Consider the following 25,706-nt stretch of genomic DNA (forward strand, 5'->3'; position numbering starts at 1 on the left):
AGATAGTGCTTGCTAAGCAGCCAGACGAATAATAATACCGATACAATGTCTGATATCAATAATGTCAAGTAGTGTCCGTACCTGCGAGTTTTCGCCATTCTGTAAGCCATAAGCAGGTCGCCAAACTATAGAGTAGGCAAGGTACCTCCACGCCGGGAGTTTAATGCACTGAGGCGCCGTCTGTGTCAACAACTTCTGCGGGGTATTGGTCGCTGTGCGTAGCGTAAACTATTGGATAAATGAGCAAGTGTAGGCACTGGTAGTGGAATGTGGCACATTGACACGTGTGCCGGCGCGGGGGCTGCCGTGTGACTGAGGCGGCGGCGGCGAGTCGCTGGCAGCGCGGCCCGACCGGCGTATCGCACTGCCGCCTGCATTGCAAAACCATCACTAGGCCCACCGCTGCACAGCTCTTCTTTAAATAAACTGCACTTTACAATTCATTCACGAAGTGTAATTACTATTTATTCGGATGACTGTCTGTATTGCACATTTCCGTGTGCCGGCCGCTAAGCAATCTAACTATTTTTATCCATAATAAATGTATAATAAGCCTAAATTAACAATAACATCAGTTTATTTAAAATTCCCAGGTGGACTGCTGACGTTTATTTACGTGTAAGTTATGACTAATCTTGTGTACAGAAGTCGCAAAGTGATGTGCCATACGAGCCTACCAGATTATCGCAAACCTGGGCCCTTACTTTGCAACAATCCATTCGCAAAATACTTACTCATAATTATATTATAGGCATCTCTCGCTCTTTTACGTACAGATGGAAACGTCGCGTCAACTAAACCACCAGAGTTGCGCTCAGCAAACCAAGGAAAATAAAACTATTTAATTTAATTGTCATCCTCACCAATCTCTGGTGACACAGACACAGCCTAATTGTGTGTCTGACGGTGAGGAAACACGACTGCATGGTGCGTGTCTGAATTTTACACTGGGTAGGTAAAATAAGTGCATTGAACTTATTCCAAAAATGGTAGTACGGTTTGCAGCCTATCGCTTGAGTTCAGAATAGGTATACTTACAGTGAAAAGCAGGTGTTTTATACATCGCGAGTACGTGACTGAGGAATGATTTTAACAAAAAGTTATACGTACTTATATAATTTTGCTGATTTAAATTGATAATAAATAATTAAGCAATCCATATTTTTCTCTTCACATTCATTATAATAAATGAGATCAATATAGAATGGTTTAATAGGTATCGCGTCCAATCAATGAGCTGTAGTTGGTAATTTGTTACTAAGTGATGCGATGATAAATTGATCAACCATTCAGGGTAAATAATATCGATAATATTAATCGAATTGGAAATAATTATTAATATACCTACCTATCTTATCTTATAAATAAGATTTCCAACATTGGAACATTCAGAGCGGCCTGGGAATTATTTATTTAGTGTTCAATTAGATAGAAATAGAAACTAGCTTGGAAAATAACGCAATAACTAAGGCTGTTTTTTTCTAAGAACTTAACATTAATTAATTAGATCCAGGCGTACTTGGATCATTATACAGACTTTATTTATAAATCATTAGTTTTGAAAAGAAAGCTGAGTATTTTTCGATAAATTATCTTTTCTGTGAATTCCTTAGCATCCGTCTATTTGTTTAAGTATTTTATTAATTAACCCGTCTTTTTCTATCTACCAGCTACTACCCCGCCTTTATTAGATGTTTCTTATTTCACTCCCTTTTTTCTCTTCTTTATTATACAATATTATAGGTACATATCGTTCAGAACCAGGAGACCGCTGATAGACGATTTCGTCTGCTGAGTTTACAGCTTCATTCAGTATTAGTTATTGGCAACATTTTATCTATGTCTGATGAGTTCATGACCTGATAGCAGTGATGTAAAGTAGAAGTGTAGGAACTTTCAAAACATTTAAAAAAATGATTACTGTACCTAACATTACCGTATGTATAATATTGTATAGGTGAGTGGTGTAGCTGTAGGGTGTAGGGTGGCCTGGTGAGACCCGGGCACAGCTTAGATTCGCCCGGCTAACCTAGTTACACCTACGCGCCGCGATAACAAAGCCTTATCTATCACTCAGCCAACACAATAGCTACATTACCTCGATCGATTTTACGTATCAAATTTCAAATCGGGTATTAACTTACAGTATTTTACTGACATGTTAGTGCTTACTATATTGCCTAGCTCCTTAGTTTCTATGGGACTAATTATAGTCAGTTGAGGTAAAAGACTAACTTTAACGACAACATTGACAAAACAATAAATAGTCTTGTACCTAGGAAGTAAAGCAAATAAATATAATTATGCTGTATTTGTCAAGTTGGAGTTGGTCCTTGTGCCACGCGGTACCCTTTATCCAATAATCATGCACAAAAGAAATCATACCAACAAATCACAAAAGTAAACAAGATCACAAACACAGATTACAGTGTCGCCTACGCAAGGGGAAGTGCATTCAGCCACACAACAGCTCCTCAAGTAGCACTAGAGCGCCGTCGGCAGCTTTGCCTTCGGTAAATAATTAGCGCAATAATCGTCGCCAAACACCTTGCTACTTGCAGCGGCTTCGAGTAAGTAATAAAGAAATAAAAACAAATCTAACGAGGATTTCCGATCGGAATCTGCAGGCAATCGGCGCGTGCTGAAAGAGCACCTGTCGACAGGTGCGGCCGAGTGCCATCTGCGCCTGCGCACCGCACACACGCCGCCGCCAAGCAAAACTGATCCATAAACTTCTAATTATCTGCTTGCTGCAAGCAGCTCTCCTTTAAAAACGTACCGATGGGATTAATATCAAAATGTTTTTTTAGAAAAATTATAATTCGGAACTCGGTGCGCTAGGCGGTGGAACTTTCCAAAGCAAAATTTGTGCTGGAAGTTTCGCTACACCATGTTTCATCACATCAGATATTCTTAGTACCAAACTTAGACTTTGTAAGCCAAGTTCTTGAATAAGAGTTCTCTTAAATTTATACAAAGTTAAATAAGTAGTCTGTGCTGTGCCTCGTCGTCGGCCCTAGGTATCACGAGCTGAGAGCACGTACACAGAGACTGAGAGACCAAGCTGGCACGCGATCTTTACGAGTTTACTATCGTGTAATGGAGATCCGGCTATACAAAACACCGAAGCATGCCTCGCCTATCCCCTAGTTTACGTTCAATTTTCTGCACGTGCGAATCGCCCGATGAGAACAAGTTCTTATAAGAACTGAAAACTCTTCTTTAAAATGCGTCAACCTGACTGGAAATTCCTAACCTGCGCGAAAGTATGGCTCGGTATCTTTGTGCGGCATCCTCCCACAGGACCACGGTTTTTCGTATTAACCATCAGCTGGATGATTTTGTACAAAATTCCTAGTCAAGTAAAGTATCCATCATCAACTCTTGGATGTATTTGTTCCAGAATCTTTGTACTTCAGCTATGTATTACCCTACAGTTTAAAATAACTAATGTATGCTTGTTTGGTTTTAATGGATAGGATGATGCAAAAGAACTTCAACCACCACCGTTTGGATTACGCTTGGCAGTTGACGACCAACCGCCAAAATTATCTTTTGTTGTATGAATTTATATGTTATAAGACTACGAGTATACATAATGCATAAAGTATGTCTCGTTATCGTTTAATGCGAAATGTTGCCAGCATATTTTTCCTTTCATGAATATGAGCAAACAGAAATTATGTCATTTATTCTTTTGTGACGAACATATCATAATTATGATTGCATATAGTATGAAATAACCCTTATTACTTCTTTACAGCAGGATTTCAAAACGATGTCACAGTTTTTTTATTCGAAAGCAAATGCAGCATATGTTTATAATGGGAATGACATAAAAGAGGTTGAAAATCTACATGCTTATTTCTTTTGAAGGATATAATAGGATACGAGTTGGTTTTGTGCATACGTTCCCGGGCGTCTGAATCCGAGCCGACCAAGATAAACGTAAGTTTATTTCCTATTGTTTCAGCAGTCCATGTCAGCGAATAGCGGTCCTGGCCATCTCTTTGGTGGCACTGATTACTACGAGTCATAGTTAACCATGAATTGCTCACAACTATAATCCCCCAAGAGATAGTTCTGTAATGAGTTCATTGCACTTAAGGTAGTCATCATTTGGAATCTAGAAATGCAGGTTTCCCTTCTCCGCACGTAGTATGATTATTACTAAAATTCCTTCATTGAAAATAATTAATTTGTCCATGCCAAGATTTGAACACTTCGCCTCCAATGAGAGGACGAGTTTTTATCCGTTACATTTTAAAGCAGATTCAAAGAGTGTCATCCAATTTTCCACGGATATAAACCCTTGTGAATTTCTAGTTTTTGGTGTTGGTCGTGATCGTGATATACATCGACGGGAATATACTTGAATTAGTTTTCATAATTCATTATCTGCGGGAATGGTAGCTCTGTAGCAGTGGTACTGATTAGAAGTCACCAGTTTAAACAGAAAAATGTGCATAATAGTACAAAAAAATCATACTGGGTATTCAGAATCCGCTTCTATTTAATTTTAATTAACATTCGCATCTGTATGCATCTACGATAAAAGGTAAAAAAAAATGCTGTCGTAGTACTCGTAGTAGTAATAAATTGATAACTATGGATAAGACTTGTGCATAACTAACCCTATGGATTTATAACTTAAATACTTAAAATTATTGATGCCAAATCCAAAGTCAGCTAGTCGGATCAAAGAACCTTCACCGATTTCAAGAGACTACCATTTACCATAGCGTATCCTATTAAAGAGTGTCCTCCTCAATAAAGGCACTATTAGCATGCCTAGTTACTGTATATGGCTTTATCATGCCATGATTGTATGCTAGGATTGTCCTGTGGGCACAATATGACAACCAATAATAGCTATCCTAGGTCCTACTTTGTACAAATCGTAGTAGCTAATGATCGCAATACCTTAGGTTCTACTTGGATTCAATAGAATGGCTAAAAAATTATATTCAAAAATGCCGATAGTTCCAATAAGTGACCACATTAAAAGGCCCTGTTTCACAATTTCTGGTTTCACAAGTAGCTACCTGTGAGATAAAATACATGCTGACACTATTTTTTGACAGTGCCACTAACCATACATTGTAAAACAGGGCCTTAGTACATTTCCAAGCATTTCTGTTAAATAAATGTAAAAAAACCGGCAAATTAAATTCAATCCTAAACCTTGCTACCGACCTAATTAAATTATCTACAACTTCTCTAACCCTGTCTTCAGTTCAGCGTTGAAACAAGCTACCTCGCTGAAACATTTATAGGTATTTCTGTTCATTCTAACTTTGTAAAGTTAGTAATTATTGTTGTGCTTGGTTGGCGAGTTTAGAAGCTGGCTAAGTAGTTAGGTACTCTAGGTACTCGGTATCGTTATAGCAAATTAATCCGCCAGTTGGTAGTCGTCTTGACCTGCAGTAGTAGTGTGGCAGTTTGCATTCAGTTAATACATTCCTATCGCGCGTATAAAACATTTGGAATGGAAGTAACTGCGAAATATATTTTATAAAGGTTTTGACCTAAAAAATGGACCATCACATCAAGGAGTTCTAGAAGTTGGATTAATACTGGAGCCAAAAAAATGGCAACCAGGTTGGTATGTGATTGAATTAATTGTTGATCGTGGTCAGTGTTTAATAGTACAAAAGTAATATACCTAGATTGTACACAATATTGTAGATATTGCTTACTTATTACTGAAATGTAGTTGAGTAAGTACTTATGTTAATGTATAGTGAAGATTTATTCAGTCCTTCGTGAGAATTTTACATACAGACAAAAAATTCAACAGTCGGAAGTAGTCAGAGTCAGAACCGAAGTCAAAAGTCTTCTTATCTATAAGTTATCTGAGGTATGAAATCGTTGTGGTCGTGCTGTCACAGTCTGACACATAGATTAGAAAGTGACAGCACCACGATGGCGCTAGTTGACAGGAGCGGTGGACAAAATGCCGGGTGTGCCGGCTTTGAGTTGGTAGGCGCAGGTAGGTAAAGTTTGGCTTGGAAATAGCTGCTTAGCTACCTGCTCATTTTATCAAGGTTACCTACGAAGGCATACTTAAATGGCTAATTAATCAACCGTTATTTATTTCCAGGCCGGTTCGTTCTCCACCTCAATCCATATAGTTTAGTATAAAAAAATCAAAGATCCAAAAGTATGCAATAAAAAAATAAAATTTAGAAAAAATCATCCTTTTAACAGACTGACCTTGGTTCCGTAATGTCCTCGGCTTCAAAAATTTGGTCATGATCCTCGTGCGATAACTGCAGATCGCTAAATTGTTGTTCAACGGAATTCGACATTGTTACTATTTATTCAACAATCAATCACGCAAAACGTAAATTATAATTTTAATACATAGCACAGTATTTATTTGATCACCCTGTGTTACGTTGCCGGGCTACACGTGATGCAGTAGTACAGTATGTACAACTGTTTATTTAGTATTGCATAATACGGAGTAGGTATAGAGAGTGCAGTGATCGGGCCGCGGCGGCGTCACAAGCTGAAGGGATGGGCGCGAGGGCACGTGGCCGTGCGTGCGGTGCGTAGCCTCTCGAGATCACAACACAACTGATGCCAAGTGCGTGACTGAGCGGAGCGACCAACACCGACTCGACTCTGCATCCATTTCATGTGGATTTTGAGTGCGCGCGCTGGGCGTGGCTTCGCTCGGCGAGGCCCGCGGGGAGAACACGGCTCTCCTTATAATTAGTGACGCGAATATATCGACTCTCTTATATCGAGCTTTTACATCAGACTTTGTAACGGAAAGCCCTTGGTTTTTTCAATGAAATTATATAAATCAATTTTTTATCTGAAAGAACTTTATTGTGACTCGCAAGCAACATACGGTAACGGGTCGGACGGAAAGCTCATCATTTTACGTTTTGGAGTACAAATGGCTTCGCTGTGAAGTTATCCTCATGAAGAATGAGAAATTAATATACTAATCACAAGTTCCAAATGTTACAAGATAACACATGCATCAAAATACACTCGCGAGCAATGAAAAAGTTCCAGTGAGAAAATCAAACAAATTAAAAAGAAAAGGCAAGCTTAATGACGCCGTCTGCAATATTGAAGAATATTTAACAGTGCATCAGAAAATTCTCAACTAAAATGTAAATAACTGTGTTCATTTAATAAAAATACTCAAGGACGACATAAATTAACGAAAATAATACCTAATGAACGTAGTCTACCGAGTTCTATATTGTCATCATAAATAATCACATTAGTCGTGAGATCTAGGATTGCAAATTCTAGGGCGGTCCTGTTAGACCGGTCCTCCAATCAGGAAAATCTAACCTAGGTTGGATTCTCGGAATAGTCAGTCCTAGTATCCAGCCTAACCTAATAAATTCCTATCATCCGACCGAACACTGTTAGGTTGGATACTAAATAGATTTTCCAGGTTTAATCGGAGTAGTCATATCATTTTATTGGACGTAAAATTTTACATTTATTTGACCACCACCATTTCAAAGGCACAGTCACTGAGAAGAAATGGCGAAAGAACCTCCTCGAGCATCATTATCACCTGGAGTAGCACCCTAGTCAGGAAGAATGAGAACTATCCGCTACTATTTTACTGCAATTCGCTGTAAATATTTACATACTCGTTGGCCATAATATTCTTCTGCATCCTCTTATTCATTGAATTATTAGTTCATTACGGCAGAATTTACTTTGGAAGAAGTGAACCTATCGGTCAATATAAGACTGGTACTCTCTGTTCGATTCTGCCAACCCGGACCCACCGTTTTCATATGTATCAGTAAGATGACTCGAGAAGGTTTCGTATCAGGTATACCTCAGCTGAACCGAGCTTAATAGACCAAGGTTAACGACACAGCTGCTGACGAAATTGAGTCACATAAGTACTCCTGTGTGCAGGTTGCCGATTATATATTCCGAAGACCATAAATAATAACCATGGACGAAAAGAAATCTTGTGTCAAATAAGCAAGAAAACAGCCAGACGCAGAAGAAAGAAGAGACGGAAAACTAAATATTCTTCGTCCAGCATCTATTCACACTCACAGCAAAGCCTGTGCTACATAAATTACTGCCATAAACAAAAAATATTCTTATTTTACATGGGTCGATTCAGTGTCCATAAGATAGCACGATACTCTAATACTTGGTCAGACTAACAATTTCAAGAATCCGTAATCCTGTAACATAGATTATTTCAGTTTTTCTTTCCTTCATTACAATTAATAAAAACCCTCCGTTACTAAAAATGACTATAAATTTAATTCTTTCATATTAAACATATCTGGTTGGCTGAAGTAGAATGTGTAGTAGTATATTTCTTGATATGTGATTATTTTGTCGATCTTTGAAGGTAGTTTTAAAACTAGGTACTTCAGTTCCGAACGATTTTCGTCAATGGCACGATTGTCCTACCCACAATAAGAGGAAACCCCCCTAAGATAGGCCCATGGAGCGATACTTTTCTGTCTACTGTGGCGCTACTTCTTTCTCGTTGGTATGTTTCTCGGGGCAAACATCCTGACTGAGTTACTATTTTGATATGCTTTTCACACAATTGATATCCTACTTTACACAACTCGTTGTGTAGCCTACACTAAGGCTGTTTTTTCCTCCTAACATAGAAAATCTGCAACAGCATGGAACATATTCGATAGAGTAAATCCAAGAAGTATTACGGTTTCCTGTTCTCTTTAGTATGATAATTTATACATGTATTCGGAAACATCTGGATTTATTTCTAAGTTTTCTGGATCAGTGCTTGTTTTTTGCACATAATATTTTGGAATTTACCATAGAATTATTGAATCATTTATAAATCATCGAATCCCAAATCTAAAGCATCGATATAGAGGTAACTGGCAACACTATCGATGATACCGGTTCGTGAAGTATATTTGTTACTTGGGCCGTTCGGCAGCGGGCGCTCCAGCATTTTCACGACCCACTTCGTGAAGTATATTTGTTACTTGGTCCGTGTAGCGGCACCCCGCGCCCAAGCGTTTCCCGAGGCTCGCGTAGGGCGGCCAGCAAAAGCCGCCTACGTTGTCTGGTACCGGCGTAAGCAACCTCGTGTCCCCATTCAATAAGTATTTTGGTGGAGAGTTGCAGAGCTCGCCGAAGCCTGCGCTGCGTGCGAGCGCCGAGGCGTCAGTGCGGCGATTGAGCAGATTCTGGCTCAGCCACAACAGGCAAACGAACGAGCCATCGCACGCACTCGCCTCCCCGTAGCGCTCCCGCGCGATTTCGCTGACTCACTACAGCTGTAACTTACGATTGTGACTCTTAACTTGCAAGCGCTGTTTTAATCGTTATAGCAGTATTTGAATCACATTAGCCGGCACCCACAAGGACAAAGAAAGATGAAATACATAGAGCAGAAACTCATACAAATTTTCCAGAAGGTTTTTGTAAGATTAGTAGTGATCCTTGTAAGATTTAGGGACACATACATGTTTGTAGCACACTGTAGAAATTTTAAGGGTTCTGTTGTTTTGCAACCAGATAACGAATAACTGAACTCATTCAACAATTTCGATCAACAGAAAAACATTTAAATGTAAACCGAATCTTCACGCCTTAAACAGTCATAAAGATAATGATTTGAACGGCGAAAAGGGGCACACTATAGAATTACATTAAATTATAATATGCATAATAAATATCCGACGATGGCCAGTTTAATCGTTATACATTTCAAAGGGATGAAACCCGCTAGCCAAGATGTCTTTAAACGAGTTCGTTAGAAGCTTAGAGGCTTGGGGCGCGAATAAATTTCTAATAATTAGGTCATCAAGGATATTCATACTTTACAATATGAAGATGCCAGGGGTCAGAGTACAAAGAGATACCGCCGTGTTGCAAATCGCACTACCAAGAGATATAATAAATCCTACCGGTAAAGCTACAGACAAGATACAAAGGAAGCATGTTGCGATTGCGACCCTTTCCCTTCACTCCAACTGGGATGGCGCGTGTTCCTCACACATTACCCAATGAAACTGCGCCTTGACCTTGACCATGACTGAGTGGAAGCACAACTCACACATTTGCCATTACATTTAAATAACCTTTCAAATCAAACTATGCGAAACCATAAGAAAAAAGGAGTTCTATTAATAGCGAGGCAAAAAGTCGACTGCTCCCATTATGTTTCGGAATGAATCGAGTCTCAAGGCTAGACTGTTCTCTAATGTGGTAGTTTCTCAGGTAGACGTTTAGAGGTATGTTTTTATACTATAGCTATATGGTAGAATTTCGGGAACATTGTGAGAATTTTTGATACTCCGCTTTGCTCTAAGCCCTGAATGCAATTTCAAAAGCAAACTTAGTAGGTAATGAAATAACGTCTAACTTTAACGGTGATATTGATTCAAATAATTTTCAAATTGGTCCAAGCCAACCAACGTTCTAACTAACGCTCGACAGCTGCGAGTTATATCCGAATCCGGTACACACCCTCTTCGGCTCACTAATCGTACGCTTTTTTTTGACACAGCTGATGTGGATTAGGGAACAGCAACGTTTAGAATATAGCGAACCGCATCTAGAGAAATTTTTAAACCATAACGTTATTTCAAAATTTCCAGTATTAAATGCAGAGATTTAGTTGATAATATTAAGGTATTTCTAAAGACACGATGCGCGATGTTAGCTGTTTAAGCTAGTGGTGTTATGGCATAAGTTTTTACATAAAAGATGATTGATGGTTATATTACAATCATCCAAAAAGTAATATGTATAGGATTGGAAACTGCTATGAATCCGAATGTAATTTAATTGGATAAACATGAATAACAGATATTAATTAAATAAGTAGATTTTGGATGAAATTAAGGGTCTGCAATAGGGAATCGAGGGTTGGCATTGTCATAGAATTATGTAGTAAATGATGCTCTACAGCCTTGAAAAAAATCACACAGGTAGTTGAAGAGTCTAGCTAGGTGCTGAATCATTCGAATTTAAGTAAATGATTATGGATAACTGTAAATTAATTTCAGAATATCAAGAAAAACCAGTCAATCACACTCCCGTATTGTAACAACTGTGTCGTAATTATTAAGAATTTTCATATGATTTTTATCATATTATAAAGTTAAAGGCTTGGACTAGGCGCTAAATACCTTGTTTTTTAATAAACACACACTTATTTTGTGTAAATTAATCCACAAAGTTGAGCAATTTTTTTCCCTCAAATCTTCATACAAATATCTATGGCGGCTTTCTGTGTTATAAAATCATAAACACAAGTGACGTTTGACTCAGTTGGCCGCTGGCCTCCAAAGAAGGGTCACGTCGGTTTAGGCAGCACTGACAGCTCGCGATCTTATCGTGTACAGATACAAAATCACTGCACATTGGTTGTCATTGCACTTTTTCAACTTTTATGACACCAACTAATTTGATTTGAAATTGAGGAAGCATAATTCTTCCAGTATATTCAATACATTAAATTAAATTAGATAGTGTGCAATATTCTCGTGATATTACAGTCTCGTAAAGGTCTGATGAGGAGCAGGAATATAGCGAATGGATCTAAGTGATGACAATACGCACGAACATTAGGTTAGGGATCAAAAATACAGTCTCTTGGTGCTGGTTGAGGTATGGTCTCGTGAGGATCTGATGAGGGCAGAAACACGGTGGTGGCTCAATTTTATTTCAAAGATGTTAATAGCTAAAAGCATCGAGTTTGGGCTATTAAGTATGTTTTTCAGAGAGAGAGAGAAAGAGATTTTGTTTTTCCTCTGGATGTGTTAGGTTTACTGGGTTTACTAAGTTCATTCTGTTAATGGCATCAAGTTGTTATGTGTTCATAAGTAATAATTATTTATTAACAAAATGCTGTTGATACTCCACGAAAATGTAAAAATAAAAATAAAATAAATAAAAATAAATTCGTAACGTAAAATTGTCAATGACGGAATTTCTTCTATAGACAGTAGCCACAAAAAAAACAAACGATAGATGGCGTGATTTGAAGATAAAGATACATTTTTTCGACACATAGACAGCAACAACAACAGAACATATCATCATACAGATTTAAAGAAAAGAAACACATACTTATACAAAACAACAAAGAAAAAAAAGGATACACATCAAAATAACTGGAAAAAATATAAGCCCCAATTTACTTGTGTGGGACAGGGAGTACCATAATATTTTTTTTGGGGTACTCCCCATCTATGCGAAATATAAGCTTGATATCTTTACCCGTTTCTGAGAAAAAGGGCGGTGACAGACAGTCAGTCAGACAGACGGACAACAAAGAGATCCTATAACGGTTGCTTTTTTTCTTTTGACGTTCGAAACCCTAAAATTAAGTAAAAATATTATGCTGCCAAAAAATGTACTTAGAGGTATATAAACAAATTATACCAGCAGAGGGTTCACCATTTAGCTGAATGTTACTTAGAAAACGGTCTTGAGTGGCGGTCAAGTTGGTCCCCGCCTGCGATACTTTCCATTAACATTGGGACTCGTTTTCAAGTTTTTAGCGTACAGTCAGGTTTTTAGTTTTTTATAATTGTATTTTTTTATTTGTAACTTTTTAGTTGTTTTTATTTTATGAAATTTTACGTCGGTAGGTAGTTCATGATCATTTTTTATTTCAATAATTTTGGTGTTGTTATTTAAATACCTTCAATATGCATATTTTTGTAATGTGAAAATCAAGTCCTTTCATTTGATACCTTACACGGCAAAGTTGAATTATTATTTTTTCGATCATCACGTTATGTCCTCAAGAGGGCGCTATGTACATTTTAATGGAACGTCACATAGCCTATAGCCATCGCGCCATCAATACGCTTCTAACAATACCTCATACATCAAAATCTATCAAGCCGTTTAGGCTACAGGAGGGAACAAAGAAACAGACAAACATACATATATACATACATACAATCAAAAAACATTACCCTCCTCCTTCGGCAGTCGGGTAAAAAGGAGTAAGACAGGGGGTCATTCTGAACTTTTGCCCTACGAGTTTTGGAAATTAACAAAAAAAAACCTTTTTCATAGAAACTTTGTTGGACATGTGACTTTTTACCATGGAAAACGAATATTTTTTTTCGCGAATTTGCAAATCTCGTAGAACAAAAGTTGTTCAGAATGACCCCTTGAGTCATCCCCTTTTGGCTTAGTATAGCCCTTTTGCGACACTATGTATTTACTTTGCTTTGTCGTCGGGGTTCAGTTGGCTGGAGGATGCCCAAAACTTATTATCTACACTTTAATACTTTTAGTTACCTTTCTACAAGTAAATACCACATTTGTTTGTGAAAGCTAATCGGGTTCCGAGTATAGAGTAAAGTGGCACCCCTATTAATTTCTACTCTTTCCTGGTGCCTACCAGTGTAAGTAAGAATTATACTTACTTACCCTAAAATCACCCAAAATGTACTTGAACATAATTGTCAATAAAGTTGGCGAGTAAAAGTTTATCGACCCACTGTGCAAACTTACATGTGTGCGTGTCACTGCGTGTGCTGTGTGAAGAGCATTGAAAACCCAAAATTGGCGCGGCACGTCACCCTGTACGGGCCCTTAAAGTTAAAGATTGAATGGAACTTTTTAATATTCCCTATTGCTTTCCCACCTTGGGTAGATCTAACGTATCTATTGAAGGCCCCTATTTATTTCTGGTATATCACATTGAATATCGGCCTGGTACTAGATTTTATTCGTTACTCACATCCTTCCTCCTTAATAAATTACTTATACAAACATACGTAGTTCAGATTTCTTGTGTGTTCTAACATCCGTTAATAAAAATTCAAGGACACGCCATTGTGCCCCCGAATGCGATGGGATCGGGTCGCGAGGTATTTTAGAATCTGCACGAGCATCGGGAGGTATCCTTTGAGCTTGCAGAGCGGTTACTCTTCCTGTTCCCAATATAAATGGCGGTCGTTTAGCAAAAGGCAGGTAATATTAAGCAGGTATGGGTATTGTTGTTACACAAGGGAGCTTGGCCCTAACCCCTCTTTCTAAAAATACAGTAAGCGATAACAATCGAGTTTTGCGAGCGCACGTTATAACAGATTACCTTGTGAGAGACAAACAAGTCCCCGGTAGTAGTACAAACTAAATTGAGTTCATGAGATTAAAGAGATGAAGCCCTTGGGAGTTAGGAAGTCCTTTGATGTTGTTTAACTCTTTATTAGCGTTCAAACTTTTCTAACGGGTAAACTTAACTTTCTTAGGTTTCTCGGAAAGATCTGGTTTGTAATGAAAATACTGGATTTAGAGTGGCTTTGAATTTTACACTAGCTTTGAGATCCTCAATACTCTGTAACCTGAGTATCGGTGATCAGAATTTAAATTATACTCAGTACACACTCTTTTTGCTGCACCTGGCTTCAATTTTATTTAGATGAATCAATTAATTACAGCACACTATATTATTATCCTCTATCAGTCGGTTTCTTTTGATTTATTTTCAGATGGATTGACAAACTTTTTTACAGATGATTAAAGTTATTTTCAGCCACTTTCGATTATATATTTTTTATTTAAGCGATATAATTTGGTGTTCTTAGTTTACTTGAAAATTTACCGTTGGTCGTGTATCGCGCCGATCCACAAAATTTATAATAAATTTTAAAAAAAAAAACACGACTACGGCTAATTTTCCAAGACTAATTAAGCTGCTTAGAATGACCCCCACTATCACTAAAAAAGTGTGCCGAGCATCCTATATTTAAGTAAGATAGCGATAGCATCAAAAAGTTATCCTTCAATTACCTGACCACTGCAAATATGCCCTAAACTTTTATAAAAGTTTTCAGTACTTTCATTTGAGCAAAATACATCGCAAATGCTAGTCCGGGTGGCAATTCGCCGTAGATCGGCGCGGCGAGTGAAACGGCTGCGCAGCGAGCCAATGACGGCTTACGTAGGCCACACCCCTATCGTTGCACATGCACCCTTTACCCCAACCTCAATCAGCTAAGCCCTACCCTCGGGTCATCGATGACACATACAATACTACTGTCCCCCACTCATCTTTGATCTAGTTTTTGATCGGCTGTCGTTAGCATTATCGACACGCGGCAGAGGTCAAGGGCCAATACTGCCAATATTATGTGTTATTAGTTTATGCTAAAGATAATGAAGAATATACCCTGGGATCGACTACAATGATAACATATAAGTGTTACTTCCGATAATGTTGGAAAACTCGAAGATTATCCCATGACACTTTTGAACCATATCGTATTCGGCTGTGATACGGAGTCGATTGCGATATCGCGTATCGATGACAGCGACAGCTACCTATGATTACTAAAAAAAGCTTTGATTTGATTGGTTTTATTGTAAGACTTGATATTGTGTTCAGAACAATAATTATATTGTATAATTATAACTTACAAGTTCTGTGTTTTTTTAATTGTACCTATGTTTATATGATGTATTAATTGATTTTGATACATTTTACTTAAACTGAATCTGTTACTACTAGCTATAACTTTTCAAATGTATCCATGTGCGAATTTAAATTGTTCAGACTACCTACATGAAAACTATCAGAGAATCTTATCCCACCCTAGTCTGTCACCAATAACCACTTGCAGCATGCATAAGGAATCCATGTTCATTTGATTGTTGACCTATAACTACCGCAGAAGCGACAAACTGCTATGTAAATGCTGATCTCGGCGTGACTGCAGCGGCGAAGTCAACGAACGCGCAAAGGAAATGGACGTCTACGACGACGACTGTCGACACCATTGCGCTTCAATTAAACGCCACTTCGGAACTTGCAAGCGAGCAACGTGTCGTGTACGCGGTGCGTGGTGCGTGCGGCTCTCAATTACTGGATAACGCGTCGCTTAGCGTGTCTTAGCAAATTATGCAGGGTTCTCTTGCCGCATCCTTTGAAAATTTTAGCTCTAGATTTTGAATTATTATTAGATCTACCCACATGTTTAAACTAAGACTAAATTTAAAAAAAAGTTACGTGGATTCGAGACCTTTTTTGTCTTAAATGAATTCAAATATAGTTATCGGCTTATTCTCAGACCTACCAAATACCTATAAGTACTTGTCTTGGGAATTCAAAGTTAAAAGATATTTTGGGAAGTTAAGATGATTATGTCTGTAGGTACTTAATACTTTTCCTACAACCACTACAACTATTTTTGCATAAAGGTAGTCTTGTAAATTGCATTTTTGAAGTTTCCTAAGCCTCTTGAAAATTTGCATCATAGAATATTGTAAAATTCTGCGAAGATGTAAGAGGGTCTTAATATTTTCTGCTAAGAAGCTAATTTCTAAGAGGCTTAAGAAATATAATGTATAAAGAGAAAGAGTCAATTTCTAGTCTCCATTTTCATTTTGCACACGGTTTATGCATCAAGCGCCCTTATATTTTTCCAAGACTCTGAATATATTTTTCCAAGAAACTGAATTGAATTCTAAGCTTTATATAATACACCGAGTAAATAAAGAAAATCCCTATAAAATGGAATCTAAATGCTAACCAAAACATCTTATGCAAACACAAAAACCGTCGAAGGAAAGAGGAAATATGACGTAAAAATACCGCCGTACCCGAGAAAATTTTATAAAACCGAATAAGTTTAACTAGTTTGCTTTAGTGGAAATACGTTTTTATTCGCATGAGAAAAGTAAATTCAAAACGGAGATGCACAGCGGAAATGGCGGCGATGGCAGTCAGGTCTGAGGCGATCAGCGCGCGTCGACTACAAATAACCCATTCGCGGAATGCCTAATGCTATGATGAATCATATCCACCACCTCCTTCCTCAGCGCAGAGAGAGCTGGCTTCTCTCAATTTAGCTTTACGAGTATTGGAATAGAGGCTAGCTTTCAATCACCCTAAAAAACTATTCTTTCTGGCGCATCGAACGGATTAACTACAATTACGTTAGGATAAAACAAAATTCTCACCTCCTGGCGACCTATTGGTACAGGTACACCAGGTTTCTGGCAGAAACAAGCTGCGTTCCCAGTAAGCAAACTGCTAACTCATTACTAGGCCCTCAAGGTAAAGAAAAGTGGGGGTGGTCCTGCATCGTATGTTAGTTCGCGCTGTTGGCTTAAAATTACGAAGAAATAACTTCTTTTGCTACGACGACACAGACCGATAATATTTTATTGAATCCGATTTTTTTTTCTTATAAATTGTGCTTTTAATACATATGTAAAATACAGGTACATAATATATTTTTATTTAATGCTCAATACCTGTATAGTTTCAAACAGCTATGCTCTAAGTGATTTTGTATTTATTATTCTGAAAGAATATAAAGTGATGTAAAATGTTCTTTGTTTCAGTTAGATCATGGCTCAGACGTAATAACATAATATCTTCGATAAACAATACGAACCAGGTGTTGTGTCACATGCAAAACTAAAGCTAAATACTGTCCATAAACGTTAGTTCAACCTAATGAGAACCATTGTACTAATGAATCAAGTTACTTCTAACCGAACTAATGTAAGGTGTATCGTAATGGGAGAAGGGGCTAATTCAAAATAAAAGCTCACATTGAAAGAGGTGTTATTTGTCGAGACAAGTCTTTTGCACTGACACTCCATCTAGTTCGTAGTATTGTTTCTTAAAGCATAAGATAAAGCACGATATATATCTGTCGCAGGCATCTGGTTTAATCTCCTGTTTGATTGAACCGCTAGCCCGTTCATTGGATGACGCTACTCAGTTGAATGACTAAAGAACAACTCGTCAAGTCGTTAACGGTAACGTCCAACGTCTTGACTAAACGTTATTCAGCTAAGTCGTTAAATGGGATATATTATAGCAACTTTGTAATGTCTGGTTAGGATGAACATGACCAGACAAGAGTCAACAAAAAAACTATGTTACAAAGCTCTGATCTCACAAATTAACTAAACAATAAGAATAAACGTACCTTGATATTGTTGTTCATAATTATCCAGTTTCAGCACATTTTTTTCTTTGAAACTATCCGCCGGCGGTGTAATAATAGGTAAATCCATGTTGTCACACTATTTTAACATAAATAACGCACTTTAAAGCTAATTTATTTGCAAAAAATAACAATACAAGTGCTTTTTGTGTCAGCTGTTCGCTGTTAGACGCCATATTTGTTTTATTCACCACCTGACTGATTTTAAGTCCGCTAACTAGTTGGACGTTTTGTGACGCTTGTACAATCAACGTTCGGTCTAGTCATACAACTGAATAGCGTCATCCAATGAACGGGCTAGCGGTTCAATCAAACAGGAGATTAAACCAGATGCCTGCGACATATCCACAAGTTTACGAGCCACATAAGAGGTTCATAGCTCAGATTTCTCAGTATTATACTACGTTTTCACAGTGCGCGGTGGTGGGCCCAGTGGATGAACGATTAACAATGACGACACACGCTCGGGGCGCCCGAACACAGTAGTAATCGATCAATCGAAGAAAAAAATTCAAAAAATAATTTTACCGGATCGATGTGTTACAGTTCGTTTTAAAGCTGAGAAAATTATGATAGCGATAATAAGGAGTGTCCCCAAAATTAGGTATGAAAAATGTATCGCTGGGTGAACAAAATGCTTTGCTTGCGGAAGCTCAGAAAAAAACCAGACTATGGATTTCACAAAGCTATTTGGACTTGTTACGACAAAATACTGAACAATTTGTGTCTCGTTTTATGACTATAGATGAAACGTGGCTTCACCATTACGGTCCAGAAACTGAAAAGCAGACCATGACTTGGAAGAGGCCGTCATCTCCAACTCCGAAAAATATTAGGCCAGCCCATCCGCCGGTAAGATCATGGGCTCTTTTTGCTGGAATAACCGACGTGTAGTTATGATTGAATACCTCCAAGGCCACTATTAACGGGGTAACTCATATGCAGAAAAAATAAAAAAATGCGTGGTGTTATACGCAAGGAACGCCGGAGAAAACTTTCCAAAGCTATTGTTTCACCAAGCAACCCTCTCGCTCATTAGTCAAGAGTTGCGATGGATGGCATCGAAGATGCTGGCTTTGAACTGATGGAGCATCCACCATACTCCTAGACTTTACCTATTCCCGCGGTTAAAAGAGCATCTCAGGGGCTATAAATTTTAAGATGATGTAAGAAGAGGATTTTTAAGGGGTCAGGAAAAAGATTATTTTAAAATAAAAAATATATATTTAGGGAAACGACATAGAAAGTGTATAATTTTAAAAAATAAATAGAATAATTCTTAAGATATTTGCATCATACTCATTCTTTTAGATGGTGGGAAACTTGTAGATATATGGCAAGTTTAGGATTCCATAGATCAATTTTATTAAAAAGAACCAGAAGACCACACATAGGACGACATAGGACGGAAGTTTTACTGACGAGTTTTTCTTCACGTTTCATAATTATTATTATTATTATCTGATACACGAAAAATTTATGAAGAACAACTGAGTTGCGAACGTGGAGTTGCTCGAGTCGAGGAGGGCTCTATTCGTGGGCCCCCTTTTTGTTACAAGTTGTCCTTTAGGAAAGTAGACCTTTTCTTGTGAGAAGGTATTTTTGGGAAGTTGGCTTCTTGGACTGAAAGACTGTATATCCTCGATTTTCAAAGACCGGAATTAAAGCCGTGAATCCACCGACGAAACTTAGTAGAGATATGGAGAACGATGAAAGGGAGACTTTTTTTATTCACATATCTCATCTCCGCGCCGGTGGTAGTCGCTGAGAGATGTTTTTCTATATTTGTGTAGCGCAATGGAAGCGGAGATGTAAGCTGTGCTCTCTGCTCGTCTCGTATTTGCATCAATATACTCGCCCTAGAAGATAGTCATAAAGGTTCATAGTAAACGTAGGGAAAAGTAGTTGGAAACGGCTGATGTATACTGTGTAGGTATTCGATCAGAAATGAAAACTAACACCCCAGTTTTAGATGTTACAATCAACTCATTTGAGATCTCGCGGTCTTAGTTGCATCAGTCAATTACAATCTTAATTGCAAAGCCGCGAATCGCGCCAAAAGCAACAAGTGACCCAACTTCTACGCGGTTAATCGCTTACATTCTCCCGTTGTAGCCAGCGGATCATCTCAATACATGACTGCAGGTAGACAAATCACGATGCAGTTATACAAGTTCTGCAATGTCCAGTGGCGGATTTCTAGTTTTGTCCCGTGGAAGAGTTCTTTTGTGTTTTGGCTATAACTCAAATACAAATAAAGGGTGAGGAGAATGCTGCGGAGAAAGTTCTGGTCGGAAGTCGGCGAGTGCAATCAATGGGCGCGTGCGGGGCGCGTGCGCTGCGCTCACGTGCTCCGCATGCAAGATGCAAGGCACCTGCCTGCACTCGTCTACGACTAAGATTCAGCTCGCATGCAGTGCTCTGAACCACCTAGCTGTACAGCTTTAGCTACTTCATCAGCAGCAAGATAAAAAATTACGATTTGACATTATGTAGGATAGCAAAACGGAAACCAGCCAAATACGGCATTTCAAACATGATAAATGATGATGGGCACAAATATATGGAAGCTGGGACCAGCACCAATAGAAATGAGTGATACGTCGTTGAAAAGGTATTTTTTAGCAGAATATGAATAACGGAAGCGCTAGTCTTGATTTACTGTCCAATTAGAATAATCGTACCTTGAAAGTTTTTATATTTTATTTCTGTACTTAATTTTAATGTTTTTGTTAGTTTTTCACATTCATTTTTAATTTTTATAACAAAATGATCATATTTCATATAATATTATGATGATGATGACGCGGTCCGACCGATTTCGGTCACGGCGACCGCTTCGAGGATCAGACTCGTCGCTCGTGTGCTCACATGCCCGCAATGTGCGAGGATCTTCACGAATATAATATTATATTGGTTTATTATCTCAGTAAATAAAACCAGTTGAAAGTAATAGTTTCCAATTTTAATAATACGTGTTTACGTGTATTACGCCCTAACTGTCATCAGAAGAGAGAGTGCAATGGTACCGATTCTGAAGGGCGCACTTCCTAATTTTAAAATGAGCTAAAATCTCTAAATTTAACTGACAGCGCTAATTTTTGCTATTCTGAAGGCAACGATTTTAACGGCCAACTAAATTTAGAGGGCTTATTTGACGTCTTTAAAATGAGTGTGGCCATGTACTCAAGGATATTACAATCGAATATATCGATTAACTTTTTTAACCTTAAAGTACTCCAAATAAATTTAATTATCCTAAATAGTAGTTGAAAATAATTAAAAGGATTAAATACCCTGCATTTATATTGGTTTTCGTGATAATTTCAAATATTTATGTAACATATTCATAATTCATTATTGCAACTGGTAACTCTGGCTAGAAAATGCTTCTATGGTGATCTATGGACATTTCCGAGTGATTTAAAAAAATTAATAGAGTAGAGATGGGGTAAGTTGATAAAATAGTGAGAATAATCGAATATAATCGATTATTGCACTAGAATATTTTAAACAATAGTTTTTCAGTAAGTTCTACATCTATATGTTATCCACGATATTTAATGTAAGTAGATAGATAGAATACACTTTATTTGTACACCAAAACAGAATTTATTATTCTGTTTTGGTGTACAAATAAAGTGTATTGATTGACAAAATGTAACTTAATGTAATTAGTACTTACTTACTTAAATGTTTAATAGTTGATGATGATGTTACGAATATGATGTTTGTTGATAAGAATATGAAAAGTATCGAATACTTACTTGCAAAAGCACAAATACGTTATCAGTACTTACTTATTTCCGATGAGTACGTATTTATATTTACCAGCAAAAACGCATATGATAAGATTATAATAAAAGTACCTACCTAGGAATCGATCCAGCATCGATTATTTTTTCATTCAAGCATAGTTCGGAAGCAAGTAACATTGCACTAGGTAGGTACATCTCTATGGCGCATGCGCGCTGGACCGCAAGAGAGGCGCGCCGCCGCGCCGGCGCGGCGCCATCACATCACCGCCATATTGAATTTTCCGCCGAAAAGTTTGCCGCTATTTTTTTAAAGTATTTTTGTTAAGTCTTTACAATACAAAACAAACATCTATTATAAATTATTATGTTTGTGTTTGCAATATGCAATTGTAAAATCTATAAGGTGCTTGTGTGTAAGTTTACGAATTATTTTTGGAAGTTACCTACCTACGTAAAATCTAAGTAAATATTTTTATCAGTTGGGCATCTGGTTACTAACTATCTGGTTACTTATGTTTGTGTTCTAGCGTTTTCGTTTCTAATATTTAAAGTTTTGTGTAAATAGGGACCTACTTATAAGGATAAGCTTATTCTGTCAACTATCCATACAACTTACCTATACTTACTTTATTTTTCAGTGACAACAACAAAGAAAATGAACAATCAAGCACACCCATAAACTAAACATGAAACGCTGGATACAAGTACAAGATGTTAATTCCTCTCTGGGACAACAATACTAAAACGACCATCAGACCACCTAGTTATACCTACATACTAACTAGAAGGATAATCCAAATATGATGCAGAAATGAAATCAAGCAATTGTGTATATTGGTGTCAGAAAAATTACTTAACCAGTGTGTTTTGTGTGTGTTATTCACCGAAATAAAGTTTTACGTGCATAAAATTTATTTCTTCTTTCATAAAAAGTACATATAGTAGTAAGTAGGTATAGGTATAGTTTCTTAAAGTCAGGCATATTTTTCAGATAAAAGGTAACCTAGGTATAACTTGTTTTTTCCTGTAACAAAATAGGTAGTTAAATATTTGAGCTATGTAGAGACCACTTTAAGTAAAATATTCATACAAGTTGAAAGGGGTAAGTAGAGAGTTAGACAGGTACACAGGTAGGTGAGTTAAGGTTAAGGTGTTCCTCATGTATGTGGAGCTGGTCCGTTTGGAAGAGGAAAGCCGAGGTGTTAGGGCTAGAGTGTAATTCCTGAAGTAGATCGGTAGGTGTGTTGATTAATTATTAGATCTAGAATAATAACTTAAGTTGTTTTTAAGCAACCCGGTTCATGCCTACCTTGTCAGTAACACGTTTTTCAGTCATTCAATCCTAAAATCAGAAATAATAATATGACAAAACAGAGTCACTTTTACATCGTAGTTTCGCAAAAAATATTAAGTTAGCGTCGTTGCAATTAGCTTTACATGCTTAAACAACACATCAGCTCCAAGTTAAATCCATATTTATGCACCTACAACAACAATTTCCCATATATTTCACGGTTTTACTTTTAGAAATTTTAGTATAATTTTAACAGGCACCTGTTTAGACCCCTTTTAAATTTAGGAAGAAAGTTGCTAATTTTAAGGTGACAGCGCTAAAAATGGCACCTTCAGAATACCAATTCGACCATCTAACCTAAGTTGAATAGTTTTAACGCTGTCAGATTCAAAATTTAAAGTGACGTCTCTAATTTTGGAGATAAACGGTGCCTTCAGAATGCCAAATAAATTTGGAGAGAATGTAAGCGTTTTTTGACAGCGTTAAAATTAGAATGTGCCCTTCAGAATCGATACCAATGCCATAGAAAAATACTTCCTTCCGACAAATATATTTCAAAATGGACAACTTATACGGATTTGTCGTCATAATACTTTTTTGCTCACTTGAAAAGAGCTATCCAACGATGTATGTCTCGTCTTTATTGGACATAGGTCCCAAAACGCCCATTGTCATTTGTCCTATTACAATGGCATGGCATGATATTACCTATATACTAGATACAGTATGTCATGTATGCGTTTGAAAACGTATGTGCCTATGTATGTCACTCCCTATACACTTCTGTACGTTGACAAATTTCAGGAACTGAAAATTACTTAATGTATCTAGCAACTTGTTAATAATACATACAAATTACGTCAGTAGCGGTACCTATATCGGTCCATAAGGACAACTTTCAAAATTACAAATATTTTTTACAAAATCTTGTATGAAGAATTAAGATTCTCCTGCCAGTTGTTGTATTTTTTTATCATCCATTGAATAGCGGTCCCCGCTTTCACATATAACTAAATACAAACTACTTGCATACTACGTCAGGTCAGGACTACTCAGGACCAATGTACAGGCTGTCCAACAGGAAGTTATTTTTTTATTTTTAATACAATAGGTACATTATGTAGCTACTATTGTCAAGGGGAAGCAGAATCTATCCCTCCAAAATGTGGAGGAAAGATGATATTTTTGTGTACAGTCAATATTCATAAGTAGCTATGTATACCTATTCTTTGATATCTTTAAAAATTCACAAATGACCATTGTCCATTCTACAATTTGTTAGTTTGACAAGGTACAAAAGGTATTTATAAAACTGGCCGAACCCAATGGGAGATTTTCAACCATAGACAAACAAATAGATGCCGGCTAAAAAAAAATGCAGTGCTGTTGAGTATGAAGTCACCTATAATCTATGGTTGTTTGTCTATGGTTGAAAATCTGCTTGTTTCCTTCGAGCGATAGCAAAGAATGCAAGAACCCATTGGTAGGTAGGTGAGGTTCTATTTGGTACATGTCATCGCCACGGTAGTCGGGATTAAACCCGGCGTGAGCAGCGGGCTGCTTATCAGACTGACTGCCATGCCACCGCTCCTATTATACGTATTGTATTATGTATTGTAAATAAAACAATAGGTAAAGATATGTATGTAGGGCCAGTCTAATAGTAATAATAGATGCCCTATGTATGATGACATTTATGACAGCTGTCAAATTCTTACGTTTTATTTGTCATTTTGTGGTTTTCAAGGGAATACCAGGCATAAGTATGTTTCAATAAACGTAACAGGACAGGGACTCATGCTATATTTAACAAACTATACTAAGGCCCTGTTTCACAATGTCTGGGTAGTAACTACCTGTGAAATAAAATACATTAATGTCACTCTCAAAAAAATCATAACAGAGAGTGACGGCATGTATTTTATCTTACAGGTAGCAAGTCACCAGACATTGTGAAACAGGGCCTAAATAAAAATCACACGTGCTCGATTCTAATTCAGGTTAGATAAGTACAGTTCGGTCCACAAACAACTTGATAGTTCCCGAAGTTTGCTGTGATTACCTACATTTTTGTACCTTGTCAACTAACAAACCCGTTAACCGCCTATTCAGTTCATTCTTTCAAAGATCGACTGTTGGATAGTTTGACAAAGCACTAAAGTGTAATCGCAGTAACTTCAGGACAGGAACTATCAAGTTGTTTGGTCTGAAAGTCCGAACTGTACCTACATATTTCATTACGAAACAACTAACTTGGAAGATTAGGATATTTTTTTGATAATTTGGTTGAGTCCAATAGTAAAGAATGAATTGGTAAGTATTATGAAATTAACAATTTGGTAATCATGTATGATCTACTAGTATGTGCCTATAGGCATAGGTAGTATAATATAAACTTAGTCTAGGTAAAACAAGCAGGCAGGTTTGTTGTAGGTACGCGACAAGTATTTTCACAGAAACATCAAATTCTGTAAATAAGTACCTAGATAATTCAGCATAGTGTATAGGATACTAGATGATGTTCTTCAGGGATTTATTTACGGATGCCGGGATGAAATGTTTTAGTACATAAACCCTTTCCTAGCGGATGCCTAAGTCATAAAATACCAAATTGGTACCTACTACAGCTAGGCAGGGAGTAGACACCATGGGCACTGTCAGCACGGCATGGCAATTTTCAGCATGATCGGGCCAGATATTTATGCTGCCCTTTGATAGATCAGT

The 25,706-nt window shown here is 37.4% G+C and overlaps 1 protein-coding gene and 1 long non-coding RNA gene across 7 annotated transcripts in view; both read right to left on the reverse strand.

Moving 5' to 3' along the window:
* The window catches only part of LOC105381596 (insulin-like growth factor 2 mRNA-binding protein 1), a 57,603-nt gene that overhangs the window by 17,434 nt on the left and 14,463 nt on the right, over window positions 1-25,706 (reverse strand). For 2 of the 6 annotated variants that reach the window (XM_048632918.1, XM_048632917.1), the window contains exon 1: window positions 6,217-6,637. The exons of 3 other annotated variants lie outside the window; for them this stretch is intronic. In XM_048632918.1, the coding sequence (XP_048488875.1) occupies window positions 6,217-6,311 (95 nt within the window). In that variant the 5' untranslated portion in view covers window positions 6,312-6,637. Of the gene's footprint in view, window positions 1-81; window positions 711-6,216; window positions 6,638-25,706 lie in introns of those variants that run through there. One more of the 6 variants, XM_048632920.1, reaches the window with a different exon arrangement.
* LOC125491302 lies at window positions 13,593-25,330 on the reverse strand. The gene is made up of 3 exons (XR_007268218.1): window positions 25,076-25,330; window positions 18,596-18,599; window positions 13,593-13,603 (listed from the first exon to the last, which is right to left on the reverse strand). It is a non-coding gene; the product is annotated as an uncharacterized LOC125491302 (long non-coding RNA).

Source organism: Plutella xylostella, chromosome Z (assembly GCF_932276165.1).
Source record: "Plutella xylostella chromosome Z, ilPluXylo3.1, whole genome shotgun sequence".
NCBI lineage: Eukaryota > Metazoa > Arthropoda > Insecta > Lepidoptera > Plutellidae > Plutella > Plutella xylostella.